At 31.7% G+C, this 13545-nt stretch overlaps 1 protein-coding gene across 1 annotated transcript; it reads left to right on the top strand.

Annotated features, from left to right (window-relative positions):
• The first annotated feature begins 221 nt into the window (after nt 1-221).
• Nucleotides 222-10020, top strand: LOC134708309 (uncharacterized). Its single transcript, XM_063568751.1, has 4 exons — nt 222-366; nt 3099-3239; nt 4342-4618; nt 9579-10020. Exons 3-4 carry the CDS (start codon nt 4381-4383, stop codon nt 9830-9832), a joined length of 492 nt encoding a protein of 163 aa, XP_063424821.1. The 5' UTR covers nt 222-366; nt 3099-3239; nt 4342-4380; the 3' UTR covers nt 9833-10020.
• Nucleotides 10021-13545: the final 3525 nt, after the last annotated feature.

Raw genomic sequence — 13545 nt, forward strand, 5'->3', positions numbered from 1 at the left:
TGCACCTCTTAAAAATCCAACCGTCATACACTGATTGAGTATGGGAAGAATAAATGCATATTAACATCAAGTACCAGAATTATAAAACATTTATTTCTTTTTGAACAATTATTTTGTGTACGACTTTCAAATTTTTTTGTTTTCCTGATCACGGATTTCATGTTGAAATCAGTGTGTGCATTAACGTATATTCTTCATAACTTTTTCACTTTAAACAGGAAGTTCATGGTGATATAACTCGTCGACATGTACATTTTAAGGTTGGAATGAACTGAAGAAATTTGAGTATGACATCGAACTCCTAGTTTGATCTACGACGAGTATTATGATATTAACGGACATACTAAAAATTACTTTCTAAAAAGGGTAAGTGTATTGCTAGAATGATTATATCTTACACCGTGAGTGTAATATATAACGTATAATCTCTGTAATTTTAAAAGACTCTGTATTATCAATGGTAACTTTAATGACTATATATAATTGCTTGAATTTTCAGGTGTAATGCATAATCATTAGAACAAATGCTACATAATAAATGGAATGAAAAAAACACAATTAGAATAATTTATCCTATCTAGTCATATTTAAACATCTTTCGAAACATAATATTAATAACTTACAAATAGTTTATTTTTACAAACTACATTGTAAATTTGAATGACATATATTATATGACAGATCCTTGATAGCGGATTGCTACTCACAAGGAAGCTATTAAACCAAGTGTTATAAATGGTGAAGTTGAAATCATCCCTTCGTTATTAGTTATCAAAGGTACCAGGATTATAATTTAGTACGCCAGACGTGCGTTTCGTCTACATAAGACTCATCAGTGACGCTCAAAATATTTATAAAACCAAACAAGTACACAGTTGAAGAGCATTGATGATCCAAAATTCCAAAAAGTTGTGCCAAATACGGCTAAGGTAATCTATGCCTGGGATAAGAACATCCTTAGTAAATTTTACGGACGCCATCACGAGTTGGTTGACCGTTATGGAATAACCGTTTCACAGATGATATCGGATATGTTCCTTATGTCGTAACTACAATACCCTTCCCTTATCACGAATGTGACCTACCGAATTAGACTATTTACCGGATTCGTAATAACATAAGCAACACCACGGGTGTTTTATTTTTGCTCTTTTGGTTCCTTTATTAATCCCCTATATATATACTTGTGTTAGAAAAGCTTGTTATTTTGAAACTGAGTAGCGAACTTCCTTAATTCTAAGATCATATTTTCTATATTAGTTATTAATTTTGCCAATTATTCTGTATTCTGTATGTTTTAGCACACTAAAAATCTCTCTATTCTTATATTTCATCCCGTTATTTTGAACTGTTTTCCCTTATTCTCCATCCTATGTTCCTTAGAAACATCTGAAGGTGCTAAAAGGGCATTCAGACACCGAAAATTGATTCCTTGTGTATCATCTACGCATAATTTCATGTTTCGTAGTCAGGCGTTATCATTTTCGGCCCTTTTATGGAAGATCGGCATATTATGTTTTGGGGTCTCCATTTCAACGAACGATCATCATACGGAATAGGTATTACAGCCTCCTCCAAAATTTAGTTATATGACGTGCTTTTTATTAACAATCTAAATTTTTCCACTCTCTACAAAATAAAAATTAAAAGATGTGGTGTGATTACAAATGAGACAACAATCCAAATTAAAATGAAATACTAGTAGATATAAGCAATTATAGACAACCTTTAACTATAAGAAAAAACAATCTGTATAGTCGGCTATAAAAGGCCCCGACATGAAAAATACTAAACAATTTATCTGAGAAAACTAATGACCTATTTTATAACAAAACAATTTATGAAAACAAATATGACGGACATGAACCAACGACATCCACTCTACTACAGGCTCTTCTACGTTATATCTTCTCAAACACTATTTGTCTTATTAGAAAAAAGTGTGCATTCAAAAATCTCAATTCGAATTGATTTTCCTGAACTCATACAATGTAAATAAAGGCAACAGTAGTATTCCGCTGTTCTAAATTCATAAATCGATTGAGAAAAAAAACCAAATCCGGATTACAAATTAAAACTGAGGGAAACGCGTCAAATATAAGAGGAGAACGACGACACAACAGAAACACAAAATTAATGTAACACACATAGAAACAAACTATAATATAAAAATGGCCGTTTTCCTCACTTGGAACCTGGTTTTGTGGCATGCCAAACCTCCCGCTTTTATGGCAATAATAAATATAATGTAAGCTCTCTTCCCGAATGAAACATATCAATATCCTAGATATATTTACTCTGATGATATCAGATTGAAGCAATTTGTTGTTTCCTCGACAGCATATAACTAATACGTTTTTACAATTAAGTTTATCGACATCTGTAGGTATTTCTAGCTTCTCCAACTGCGACCATTAAAAAGCAGACTTGTCCATTTATTTTTCTAACTCAGTAAAGATTATTCTTATTTCAATTTATAGAAGAAGAAAAAAATAACCTTATCGTTCCGTTGATGGAATTTATTTTGCTTTCTGTGATAAAAAAAATCTCTTATTACACGAATATTGTAAATATATATCTGTACATTGTTTTTCATTCGTTATAATTGTTTCACTCCAGGACATTTTTATAATTTACTGTACCGCATGCCTTATTTTCTTTGTTAAAGATCTCTTGGTGACCAGAATACGTCGTTGTTCAGCATCATTAACCTTTGCTGATAATTACCCATTGAACTATATCTCCTTATTTCTTTATTATGTCTTTATTGGATTCTATTCTTTGATTATTTAAAATGTCGTAGGGGTCTTCAAATTGAAAGATAAGTACAATATAACCAGTTTAAACAAGTAAAATATAGACCAAAATATGCATTACAAATGTCGGAAATTGAGTTTGCTTCATTTACACCTTCTAAAAGTGATGAATAATATCATATGAACAACAAGTATTAATATAATTCCATCAGTTATTTCACTTTTAAAATTTATTTTGTGTACAATTATAAAATGTTTTCGTTTTCCTGATAACGAATTTCCTGATGATTATCAATTATTATTGCCTTAACATTTATTTTCATTATAACTTTTTCACTTTAGACAGGAAGTTCATTGAGATCTAACTCGTCGACATGTACATTTTACGGTTGGAATGAACTTTCTTTTTTTGTGATGAAACCTGAGAATGACATCAAGGATTATGATATCAAGGGACATAATTAATATTACTTTATACAAAGAGTAAGTAAATTGTTTGAATGATAATATCTGACACCATGTGGTAAGTTACATTCCCGGGAAAATAATGATTAGAAGGAATTTCGATGCAATGAGGTTTTACTAATTGACATGAGAAAGGTTAAAACATAAATTTTGAATTCAATGTATTGCTTCTTTGACATAAATAAAGGCAACAGTAGTATACCGCTGTTCGAAAGTCATAACTCGATTAAGAGAAAACAAATCCTGGTTACAAACAAAAACTGAGGGAAACACATCAAATATAAGAGGAATTACACTTTTGTCATAATGTTATGACAAAATACTATTTACTTTTAATACTTATCAATATATTAATTATATTGTAATGTCCAGTAAACATTCCCAACCATTAGCACTGTTGTTTTATGTGCTTTTAACATTGAAATTGTGTGTGCACTTATTCATGTTTTAAATATAATTTCAATATATAATCAGGCAATTTAACGTTACCACTTGCAAGTAAATAAATTCGATCTATCGTTTTTTATTCGGCTGTGCCTATCAATACTTTTATTGTCATTTTCAATAAATCAAGAAAAGACTGCACCAAGAACACATGAAATAAGCGAACATGAGTTGAAAAAATAAGATACAATTATTAAGGAAAATCAAAACTCTGACACAAAAATGTATACATGACCGGAGGGTTATTCCTCATATATACATGTATTAGCTTTAGAACATACAAATAAACAAAATCTTAGTTCACAGACATTCACAAGAACAAACTTAGCGAAAATTTGGTGATTGGGTGAACTCCACAATCAATATTCTTTTTAACTTCCTCAGAGTTATTCCATCAAATATATCGTAATTATGTGTAAAACAGTGCTTCCTTATTTCCCCTGGTTCGATTTTGTCTGTTCATATATTTTTTTTGTAGCTGATCTTATTATGATATTAAGACACATTTTAAATACAATATTAAGTTTATATTTACAAAATGGATGCTAAGTTGAAAAATAACACTGTAAAATTAAAAATTGAAGTGCACTTCAAAAGTTAAAAGTTAATCACTTCATATTATTGCTTCTCTGCCTTTGAAATACCTGTAGGTATTTTCTTTTATTTCAATTTTTAGAAGTTCCCGATATATTAAACAATACATTATAAACGAATAATGGCTTTATCGAAAGTAGCTGCGATGTCATCACTAACAGATGAAGAGACAAACTTCTTGAGATTTGCTAATCTTTTGATTCGTATTGCGCTAAAAGCAGTTCGGGATTTGTTTGATAAGTATTTCACACCTGGTGGATTGTCTGTGATGTTGAACCAGTCAAAAGGAAAACTTGAAACTCTTAACCAGAAAAAAATCCTCAACAAGTCGCAGATGGATTTACTTTATCCTCCACATGGTATGAAACAAAATATTTATATGTGTATCATTGAAGTAAGTGAATTGCTACTTTTAGCATACAAATGCTATGGAACTTTAAAAGAAATACAATATTCAAGGACTTGCGTTTCATGTAGAATCATTTTCATAACAGCGTGGACAAGACCATTTCTTGTCGCGCTCATGTTATCAATTGACAGGGTCAGATAAGGTGAACGTTTGACTGTAACGCCCACTTGCCATATCGTACGTGTTATAGACATTTAAACTGTGGGGTCGCCAAAGGTTCTTAACACCTTAATCAAATAATATGAATAACTAGCAGAGGACGAAACATTGTGTGTTGATTTTACATGTTGAATACCTAAACATTTTTTTCTTTTCTTCTCGCGCACCTGCATGTACTTTACTCTTTTATTTTATTTAAAATCCCAATGGAAGGCCTCTGACAGACTCAGTGAGCGTAAAATCACTGTTATCGATAGCCGATGACAATCAAATTAAAAGTAAATGATTCAGTATAATTAACAACATAAGTTTTGCGGTTGTAAATGCTGTTATGAAATTGATTCTAATTATTTCTTGATATAAGGTTACTTCTGTAAAGTATGTTATTGAATCAAGTGTTCTTGATGTTAAAATAGAAGTCATCCCAAACAAGTTGTATTGACGCAATTATGATTTGGTTGATCGTTATGAAATTTAAGTGTCAGGGATGACCACCGATGTCCTCTTTTCCTTTGTCACCGAATTGTTATCTACAATGAGCAACACGACTTGTGCCACCAGTGGAAAAGGGACTGCAGTGTTGCTGAATCTTAAGTACTTTTTTTGTACTGGTATGTGGACGGTTCTTTGTCTTTTTATTTTACTTCTTCAAATGTTCCTGTTTATTTTTCTTCGACGTTCTTGTAAACATGTTAAAATATGTAAATCGGGATCAGAAAGGAAGATGACATTTCTTCTTGTGAACTGTTACCTTGTAAAATAGCAGGTACAACATATTCATATCACTTTATTATGTTCTCGTCCTTGGAGTTTATTTACAAAGTCCCCGTTATTAAACGCACCCTTGAAGGTTTCCGTTTAATATTCCGGTAAAACCGAAAAAGAAAGAGTACGTTGGAAAACTCGATAGAACCATATAACGAAAGCGATTCGATTAGCAATGTTTTAATTATATTTGATACGAATTTATTTGTGTTAGAATTGAAGATTAGTAAAACCATTGTAAAAATAAGAACAAAGGCCAGTCAGAACAAAAGAAAAACATATTACAAATAATGTCCAATAACTCAAGATTGGGTACACCTGCTTCCCCTTTGGAAAAATAAATAAATAATAAAACCACCAAAACTCTGAAATAATGTCAATTCAAAGGTAGCAATTATGTTGATATGCTATACAAATGCTATTAATCATTCAAAAAAATGAAAGATAGTCGGGGAATAAAAAGTACAGACCACACGGATTTAACAGTCATTCAAAGTAACATTTGAAACAAAAAGACATATAGACAAAGTACATTAGAAAAAAACGAAAGACAAGAATTAAAAAAAATACCATAGTACAATAGCACAATGACAGGATGTATAAGTACCAAGCAACGTCAAATGGATATTCTAACGCAATTATTTTGTATCAATGGTTCTGATTGGATGACAGTAGGCGTAAAATTCTCTATCATCTTGTCTGTAACTAAGGAAGCTGACATTTTGAATTGCGGAATGTATTGATGTAATTTCTAAAATGGTAAGCAAAAAATCTTCTATTTATCAAATTTTAGTACACTCTGAAGCGGTCAAGGGGCTAGAAAACAAACGCCCGTTGTTTACGTTTGACGCTACGCGTCGCCAGGTAAACTAAATTTGCGACAGTAAAACTACCGATGGACGATACAGTTATCTCTTAATTACCAAAAATAGAGTAACAGAATAATAACTGTATACATTTTATTAACTTTTCAGGTTTTGGAAGATTCTTTTGGCTAAGATATATTTCATAAATGTTGTTTGTGACGAGATATTTTAAATATTTCAACTTATTGTGAATATATAAATTTTGGAAAAACATTACATTTGATAAGTTTTCCGGTTTCCTGTTTTCGAAGATTACATGACGAAAATCTCAGTTAATGAATCAAAATACTCATTTCAAGTGAAGAAATTTTTGTATACACTCATGTTTGTTATGTTTTCATATAGATTTACATTGGACAAATTTTCCGGTTTCCTATTTTCAGAGATTTTATGATAAAATCTTAGTTTTAGTCTCAAAACACGTATTTCTATTGATTAAGTTTTACAGTTTCCGTATAAAATCATATTTTTAATTTTTAAAATAGCTTAACATTTGACAGTTTGTCAGTTTCTTATTTTCGGAGATTTTATGATAAAAAAAATTTACTTATTTCTTTTAATGAAATTTAGAAAGCTTTCTTATGCAATCATATCAGTGGCATTACAAAAATAAAGTTATAAAAGATGCTGATTATTTCCCAGGTTTATTGATTTTTAATTAAAAGTTTATAATTTCAACCCCAACTCATCTGTATCCACAATTCTTTAAGTATGTATATCCAATATAATGACATCTTCGACCGAAAAACAGTGAGTAGTTAGTTAGTCATATTTTTATTATCTGACAAACATAGAAGTTTGCTACTCTTTACAAGCAAAACCGAGTATTATACAATTTCAAACTAAGCACTCGCTTCCGAAGCTGCACAAAACACCTGATAAACATATATTTATTTCGTCATTAATGCATTGTTCCACTAATGAATTATTCTGCTTACTAGCTGGTAATAATTTTTTTTAAATAAGGCCACGACAATAGTAGAATAAGTTCACTTTGGAATGTCAAATATTCGTTGAAGTATTTGATCAATTTCATGCTTATATTAGGGCTTTTCAATCGGTTCGAAGTTTTGATTTGTCTACCCTTTTTACCACTTTGCATTCACCATCTAAATAATGCGTTGTCTGATCTGTCAAGATAAATTGAATGAAGAGTAACAATATCCAACTTTCAAACAAATAATCTTAACCTTTTCAAGGCGAACTCAAATTATATTCTGCTGTCACTCTAACACACAAAAAATGTAGTTTCAATTTATCATGATTTATTGAAATTTGAAAAAGTGTTCTCTTTTAAAAAAAAATATTTACCGATGTGCACCGTCGATCAAAGAACAATAATCATTTTGAGCTTGAGTTTTAAATGTTTCCGCTTTTGTTTATACAACAGATTTAAGTAAGTTTTGGATTGCATTCACGGTCTGTTACAATCTTTCGAGATACGATATTTTTTTTTATTTTTTATCTTTCGTGTTTCAATATTCTTTATCTTCGATATTGATTTGATTTTCCGAATGTCAGAATTCACACGTCTGGCGTAAATACAAAATTTAATCCTGGTATCTATGATGAGTTTATTTACAACCACTGGATGTCACTGCTGGTGGAGTTTTAATTCCCCCAGGGTATCATCAACCCAGTAGTCAGCACTTCTGTGCTGACATGAATTATCATTAAATAGTCATATATATGAATTAACTGTTTACAAACTTTTGATTTTTTGAAAAACTATGGCTTTTCTACGTGAGAAATAGATTACCGTAGCTGTATTTGGCAAAACCTTTTGGAATTTTGGTCCTCAATGCTCTTCAACTTCGTACTTTATTTGGCCTTTTTAACTTTTTTGGATTCGAGCGACACTGATGAGTCTTTTGTAGACGAAACGCGCGTCTGGCGTAAATACAAAATTTAATCCTGGTAGCTATGATGAGTTTATTCACAACCACTGAGTCGATGCCACTGCTGGTGGAGTTTTAATTCCCTGAGGATATCACCAGCCCAATAGTCAGGACATCTGTGCTGACATGAATTATCATTGATATAGTCATATTTATGAATTAACTGTTTACAAAACTTTTGAATGTTTGAAATACTAAGGCTTTTCTACTTCAGGAATAGATTACTTTAGCTGTATTTGGCAAATTTTTTTGGAATTTTGGTCCTCAATGCTCTTTAACTTCGTTCTTTATTTGGCCTTTTTCACTGATGAGTCTTTTGTAGACGAAACGCGCGTCTGGCGTAAATACAAAATTTAATCCTGGTAGCTATGATGAGTTTATTTACAACCACTGGGTCGATGCCACTACTGGTGGAGTTTTAATTCCCCGAGGATATCACCAGCCCAATAGTCAGGACATCTGTGCTGACATGAATTATCATTGATATAGTCATATTTATGAATTAACTGTTTACAAAACTTTTGAATGTTTGAAATACTAAGGCTTTTCTACTTCAGGAATAGATTACCTTAGCTGTATTTGGCAAAACGTTTTGGAATTTGGTCCTCAATGCTCTTAAACTTCGTTCTTTATTTGACCTTTTTCACTGCTGAGTCTTTTGTAGACGAAACGCGCGTCTGGCGTAAATACACTTATGCAAAACTATTCTTAAAGTTTTTTAGCTGTTATGTTTAGGACTTTCTTGATCTTATGCTGTCAATATTTTATACTTTTACACTTCTGGTTTTCATCGAAGATAATTATTATTCCTGGAAAAGTGTTGTTTGCACGGATCAGTTATCAACTTGAAAAACTATTTTCTAAACTTCAATTGACTAAAAAAGACTACAAAAATGTCCAAACAATAACTCATTATAAAGTATCTATCTTAATCAAATTGAAGAAAATCAAATGAAGCACTGGCTATAATTAATAATACACAAAAAGGATATCAGGATTTATCAAAACTATTGGATAGAACAATAAACCGCTGCAACCATTAACGCCCGACTCCTTTGAAACAATCGGTGGCACACAATCCAACAGGAAATATAAAAACATGTCTCTTATGGAACTTTTTGAACATATGATACACTATGATTAGGAAAATGAAGAGTTCAAACAATGGGATTGTCGTCATATAAATCAATATCAAAGATTGAAATACATAACTATTTTATAGGAACAGCGACTGTAACAGTTCAATCATCGGATATGGATATTACTCTGATGATTTGTTTACTGCGTAATTTAAAAAAGATGAAAATACAAGATTCACTTCCAAGAGAAACAGATGTATGCGCAGAAGCAGATATATCTCGAATAAAGTATTATAGAAACTGGATAGCTCATAACACAGATGGTCAAATAAACAAAAACGATTTCCCGGTGATTTGGAAGAATACTTGCGAGGTTAATAATTTGATTACAGCATAGGAATAATGATCCTTTATCAATATAGATCATTTGATCATAACATTACAGACAAATGATTACAAAAATTTAATGCTGAGCATAGACAGTATAGATACTGAATAAAATATTCAATTATATTGAAAGGAAATTAAATAAGACTGTGAGGGATCTACTTTCCTGATTATAATGATCATCAGATAAAGGGCAAAACCTAACATTCTACGTCATTTAGTCTCTAGTAAAGAGTTTTCTCACTGAAAATCATTCTGCATCTTCTTATTTTTATGTGTATTCTAAAAACGGATGGACTTATAAAACAAAAGGCTCTAAAGGCCCGTGCTCTTTAATTCGATATTTATGCAACTTTAACCCCGCCACATTATTTATGAATGTGCCTGTCCCAAGTCCCAAGTCAGGAGCCTGTTATTCAGTGGTTGTCATTTATTTATGTGTTACATATTTGTTTTTGTTCATTTTTTTACATAAATAAGGCCGTTAGTTTTCTCGTTTGAATTGTTTTACATTGTCTTATCGGGGCCTTTTATAGCTGACTATGCGGTATGGGCTTTGCTCATTGTTGAAGGCTGTACGGTGACCTATATTTGTTAATGTTTGTGTCATTTTGGTCTTTTGTGGATAGTTGTCTCATTGGCAATCATACCACATCTTCTTTTTTATATTAAAACAAACAACGACCAATCAAACGATTGCTAAGCCATTGTGGCCATGTTCGTTGACTTGTAGGAATTTAAAACGAAAACTCTTTGGTATCCTAGGGATCGTTCATCCCAATTCATGTTTACATGAAAATGGTTCGGTAGTTTCAGAGAGAATCTTTGAATAAAATGATTTGCAGGGCGAAGCTTGATACAACTGCAGAGGTTAAGTCCTTGACAGTTGACGCAAGTATGGACACAACATGCTCTGAATTTTTGATTTCAACTAAATAGTTGACACTGTAATAGGACATGTACCAATGGTCCGATATCCAAAATGTAAAGTACATTGTTAAGTTCAGCATATCAAAGAACCCCAAAAATTCATTTGTTTATGAAATTCAAATAGGTTCAATGTTGGACCCTTATGACCCCAATGTGGAAGAATTCTATAACAGAGCCCATATCCAAAATCTAAATACACTCTTGATTCAATATACCAAATAACACCAATATATTTTGATGAACTTAGTTTATGTTTGGACACTTTGGATGTTAATGTAGATTAATTGGAACAGGAGGCTGTCAGAGAGACGGCACACCGTATTTTCCTGCAGCGGTCGAACCCTGAACAGTTAATAATGCATGGACACAACATTTGAGCTTAAAACAGCTCTGAATTTGGATTGTGGTTGAATATTTGACACAGCATAGGTTTGTGACACAAAATGAATGTGGTCAAAGATCTAAAAAAAAATATGAAATTAGACATTTTTGTAATATGGTCCGATATCCAAAATCTAAGTACATTGTTAGAATCAGCATACAGCCCGTAACAGAGTAGTGATCGAATTCGCGTTTCTTTACCGTCAGAATAAGTTACGTTATCGACAAACTTATTTCAGAAGTGACAGAATTTAATTTTCTTCACCGACAAAATATTTCATGTCCAACGTGTAAGTTTTCATTGTTTAAGTCGAAGTTTTTTTAACACAGTAAAACATTTTTTATAATCAACCTCTGTCATTGGCATTTTCATTTTAACGGTAAAGGATCAAATACGGGATCTCCGAAATTTCTATCATTTGTTACGAGGAAATCATTATTCAATCGAACATATGTCTTTGTTCATGACACATATTATGGAATACAAAGGAGTTGAAATGATCAAATACCTGACGGAAACAAAAATTCATAATCTAGAATTTGTGTTCTGTCATAAACAATGGATTCGTCGTGCGAATCGACGAGATCATGTTACATGTAACTGATCTTAGCTGTAGAAACAGTTGGTGCGACCTCGATAAAAGCTTTATCAATTTAATATAAGCGATAAATATTCACGACTACAATGATAATGAATTTATTGTTTCTACTGTAAACATGAACTCGTCGGTTAGTGCAATGAAGACACTTTTAAAGATTGAGATTGTTGGTTTATTCTTTACACCTTCGAGGTATTAAAATTATTTCAGTGTTTATTTAAAGTTAAATTTATTTTCAAATCTCTTCTGTTTAAAATTGTCGAAACTTCCGTTTAAGATTTCTGTGGCAAACTATCTATTCTATAGTTAGGACCATTTTATAATAAATATCCTTTTGTACAAGAATACTTTCTTTATATAAGTATAGATCTGCTGGTTATAGATTGTTTTTATAACTTTCATTATTGTGACGACGCGCTATGCAATTCAGATTAATTTATAAATGAAGTTGTTTATAAATTTTTGGTCATAAACACAAATTCTTTAAACAGTTCGACGAGTGCATCAATGTTACAGTAGTCTGTTGACTGTAAGTTACGAAGCTTGGCCCGATTCATCTGTCATTTATGGAAACTAATTCACCACTTTCTGAGACATTCATTTTTATTTCACCATCAGACATGGAGTTACATTTGGAACTAAAGGAAAACTCTCAAATTAACGAAATTTGACATGATATACTGAAACTTTCTTATAATCAATTAAACGACTGCTTTTCTAGATATGTGATTTTTCATAGTCAAACTTTTTCATTGTTAACGGACATTTTGAGATTTTTTATTGTAAAAAATTGGTGTTTTTTAAAGAAATCAACATTCAAAATTTAGAACTTCATGAACATGTACAGGAAGCTGAATTATTGCACATCTATGTACTACTTAAAAGTGTACTTCGATCTGTTGCGTCCTTAAAATGTTCTGACCGTCCTAAGATTTAATGTACGGAAATGTTTCGGTAAATTAAATTAAAATCCGACTTGAATGTTTATGACACACAAAACGAGAAACCAGAATTTCTTTATGACCAAACGTATGTACACGTTAGGGCGATTTAGAGCTTTTTAGAAGGAGTGAGATTCCACCCTTGTTGAAAGCCTTGTGGAGACCTCTAGATTTTTAAATTCCCTCCGTTTTTCTCATTTCCATTGGATCATATCTGTTAAACTAAATGTACAAAAGAGGCTCAAGAAAAGGCGAAATTTCTTTTTCAAACCCAAACTAGAAAACCATTTTTTTCTAATAGAGCACCTTACATTATCGTCAATGAGTTCAGGCATGTGAAAAATTATATAATCATACACAAGAAAGAAACCCTGAACAGGCTTTCAGCAATAATTTTTACCTATTTAATATTAAGTAAATATTAACATGTACATGTATTTGATAAAGTACAGATATAACAAAGAAACTGCCCGGTATCCGACGTAAGAGTACACTTTTTACTACACGCGTAGTCGGATGCGTTCACTACGAGGACACTTGTACACAACTACGCGTGAAGTATGAGTACAGAATCGTCCCATACAGGACATTTTCTATGTTATCCTAGTATATTATCTGACAGTTAAGAATAGAATCTGGTCAAATTTTGAAGTTGAACATGTGGGAATTAATGATGTTTGCCATGGACCATTTAATTTTCATGGAGGAAGGGATCTGGTAGTTTTTAGAAAACAATATTCTGACCCTGATTTTGACTTATAAAATCTGCTGTCTCAATATTTTGTCATATGAAAAAAAAATTGGCAACAAAATTTTCCTGTATGAAATGTAATAGAAAACAGAGAAAATGTGTCTATGAGACACAGATGCCC

The sequence above is a fragment of the Mytilus trossulus genome, chromosome 1 (assembly GCF_036588685.1).
Source record: "Mytilus trossulus isolate FHL-02 chromosome 1, PNRI_Mtr1.1.1.hap1, whole genome shotgun sequence".
In the NCBI taxonomy this organism is placed as follows: Eukaryota; Metazoa; Mollusca; class Bivalvia; order Mytilida; family Mytilidae; genus Mytilus; species Mytilus trossulus.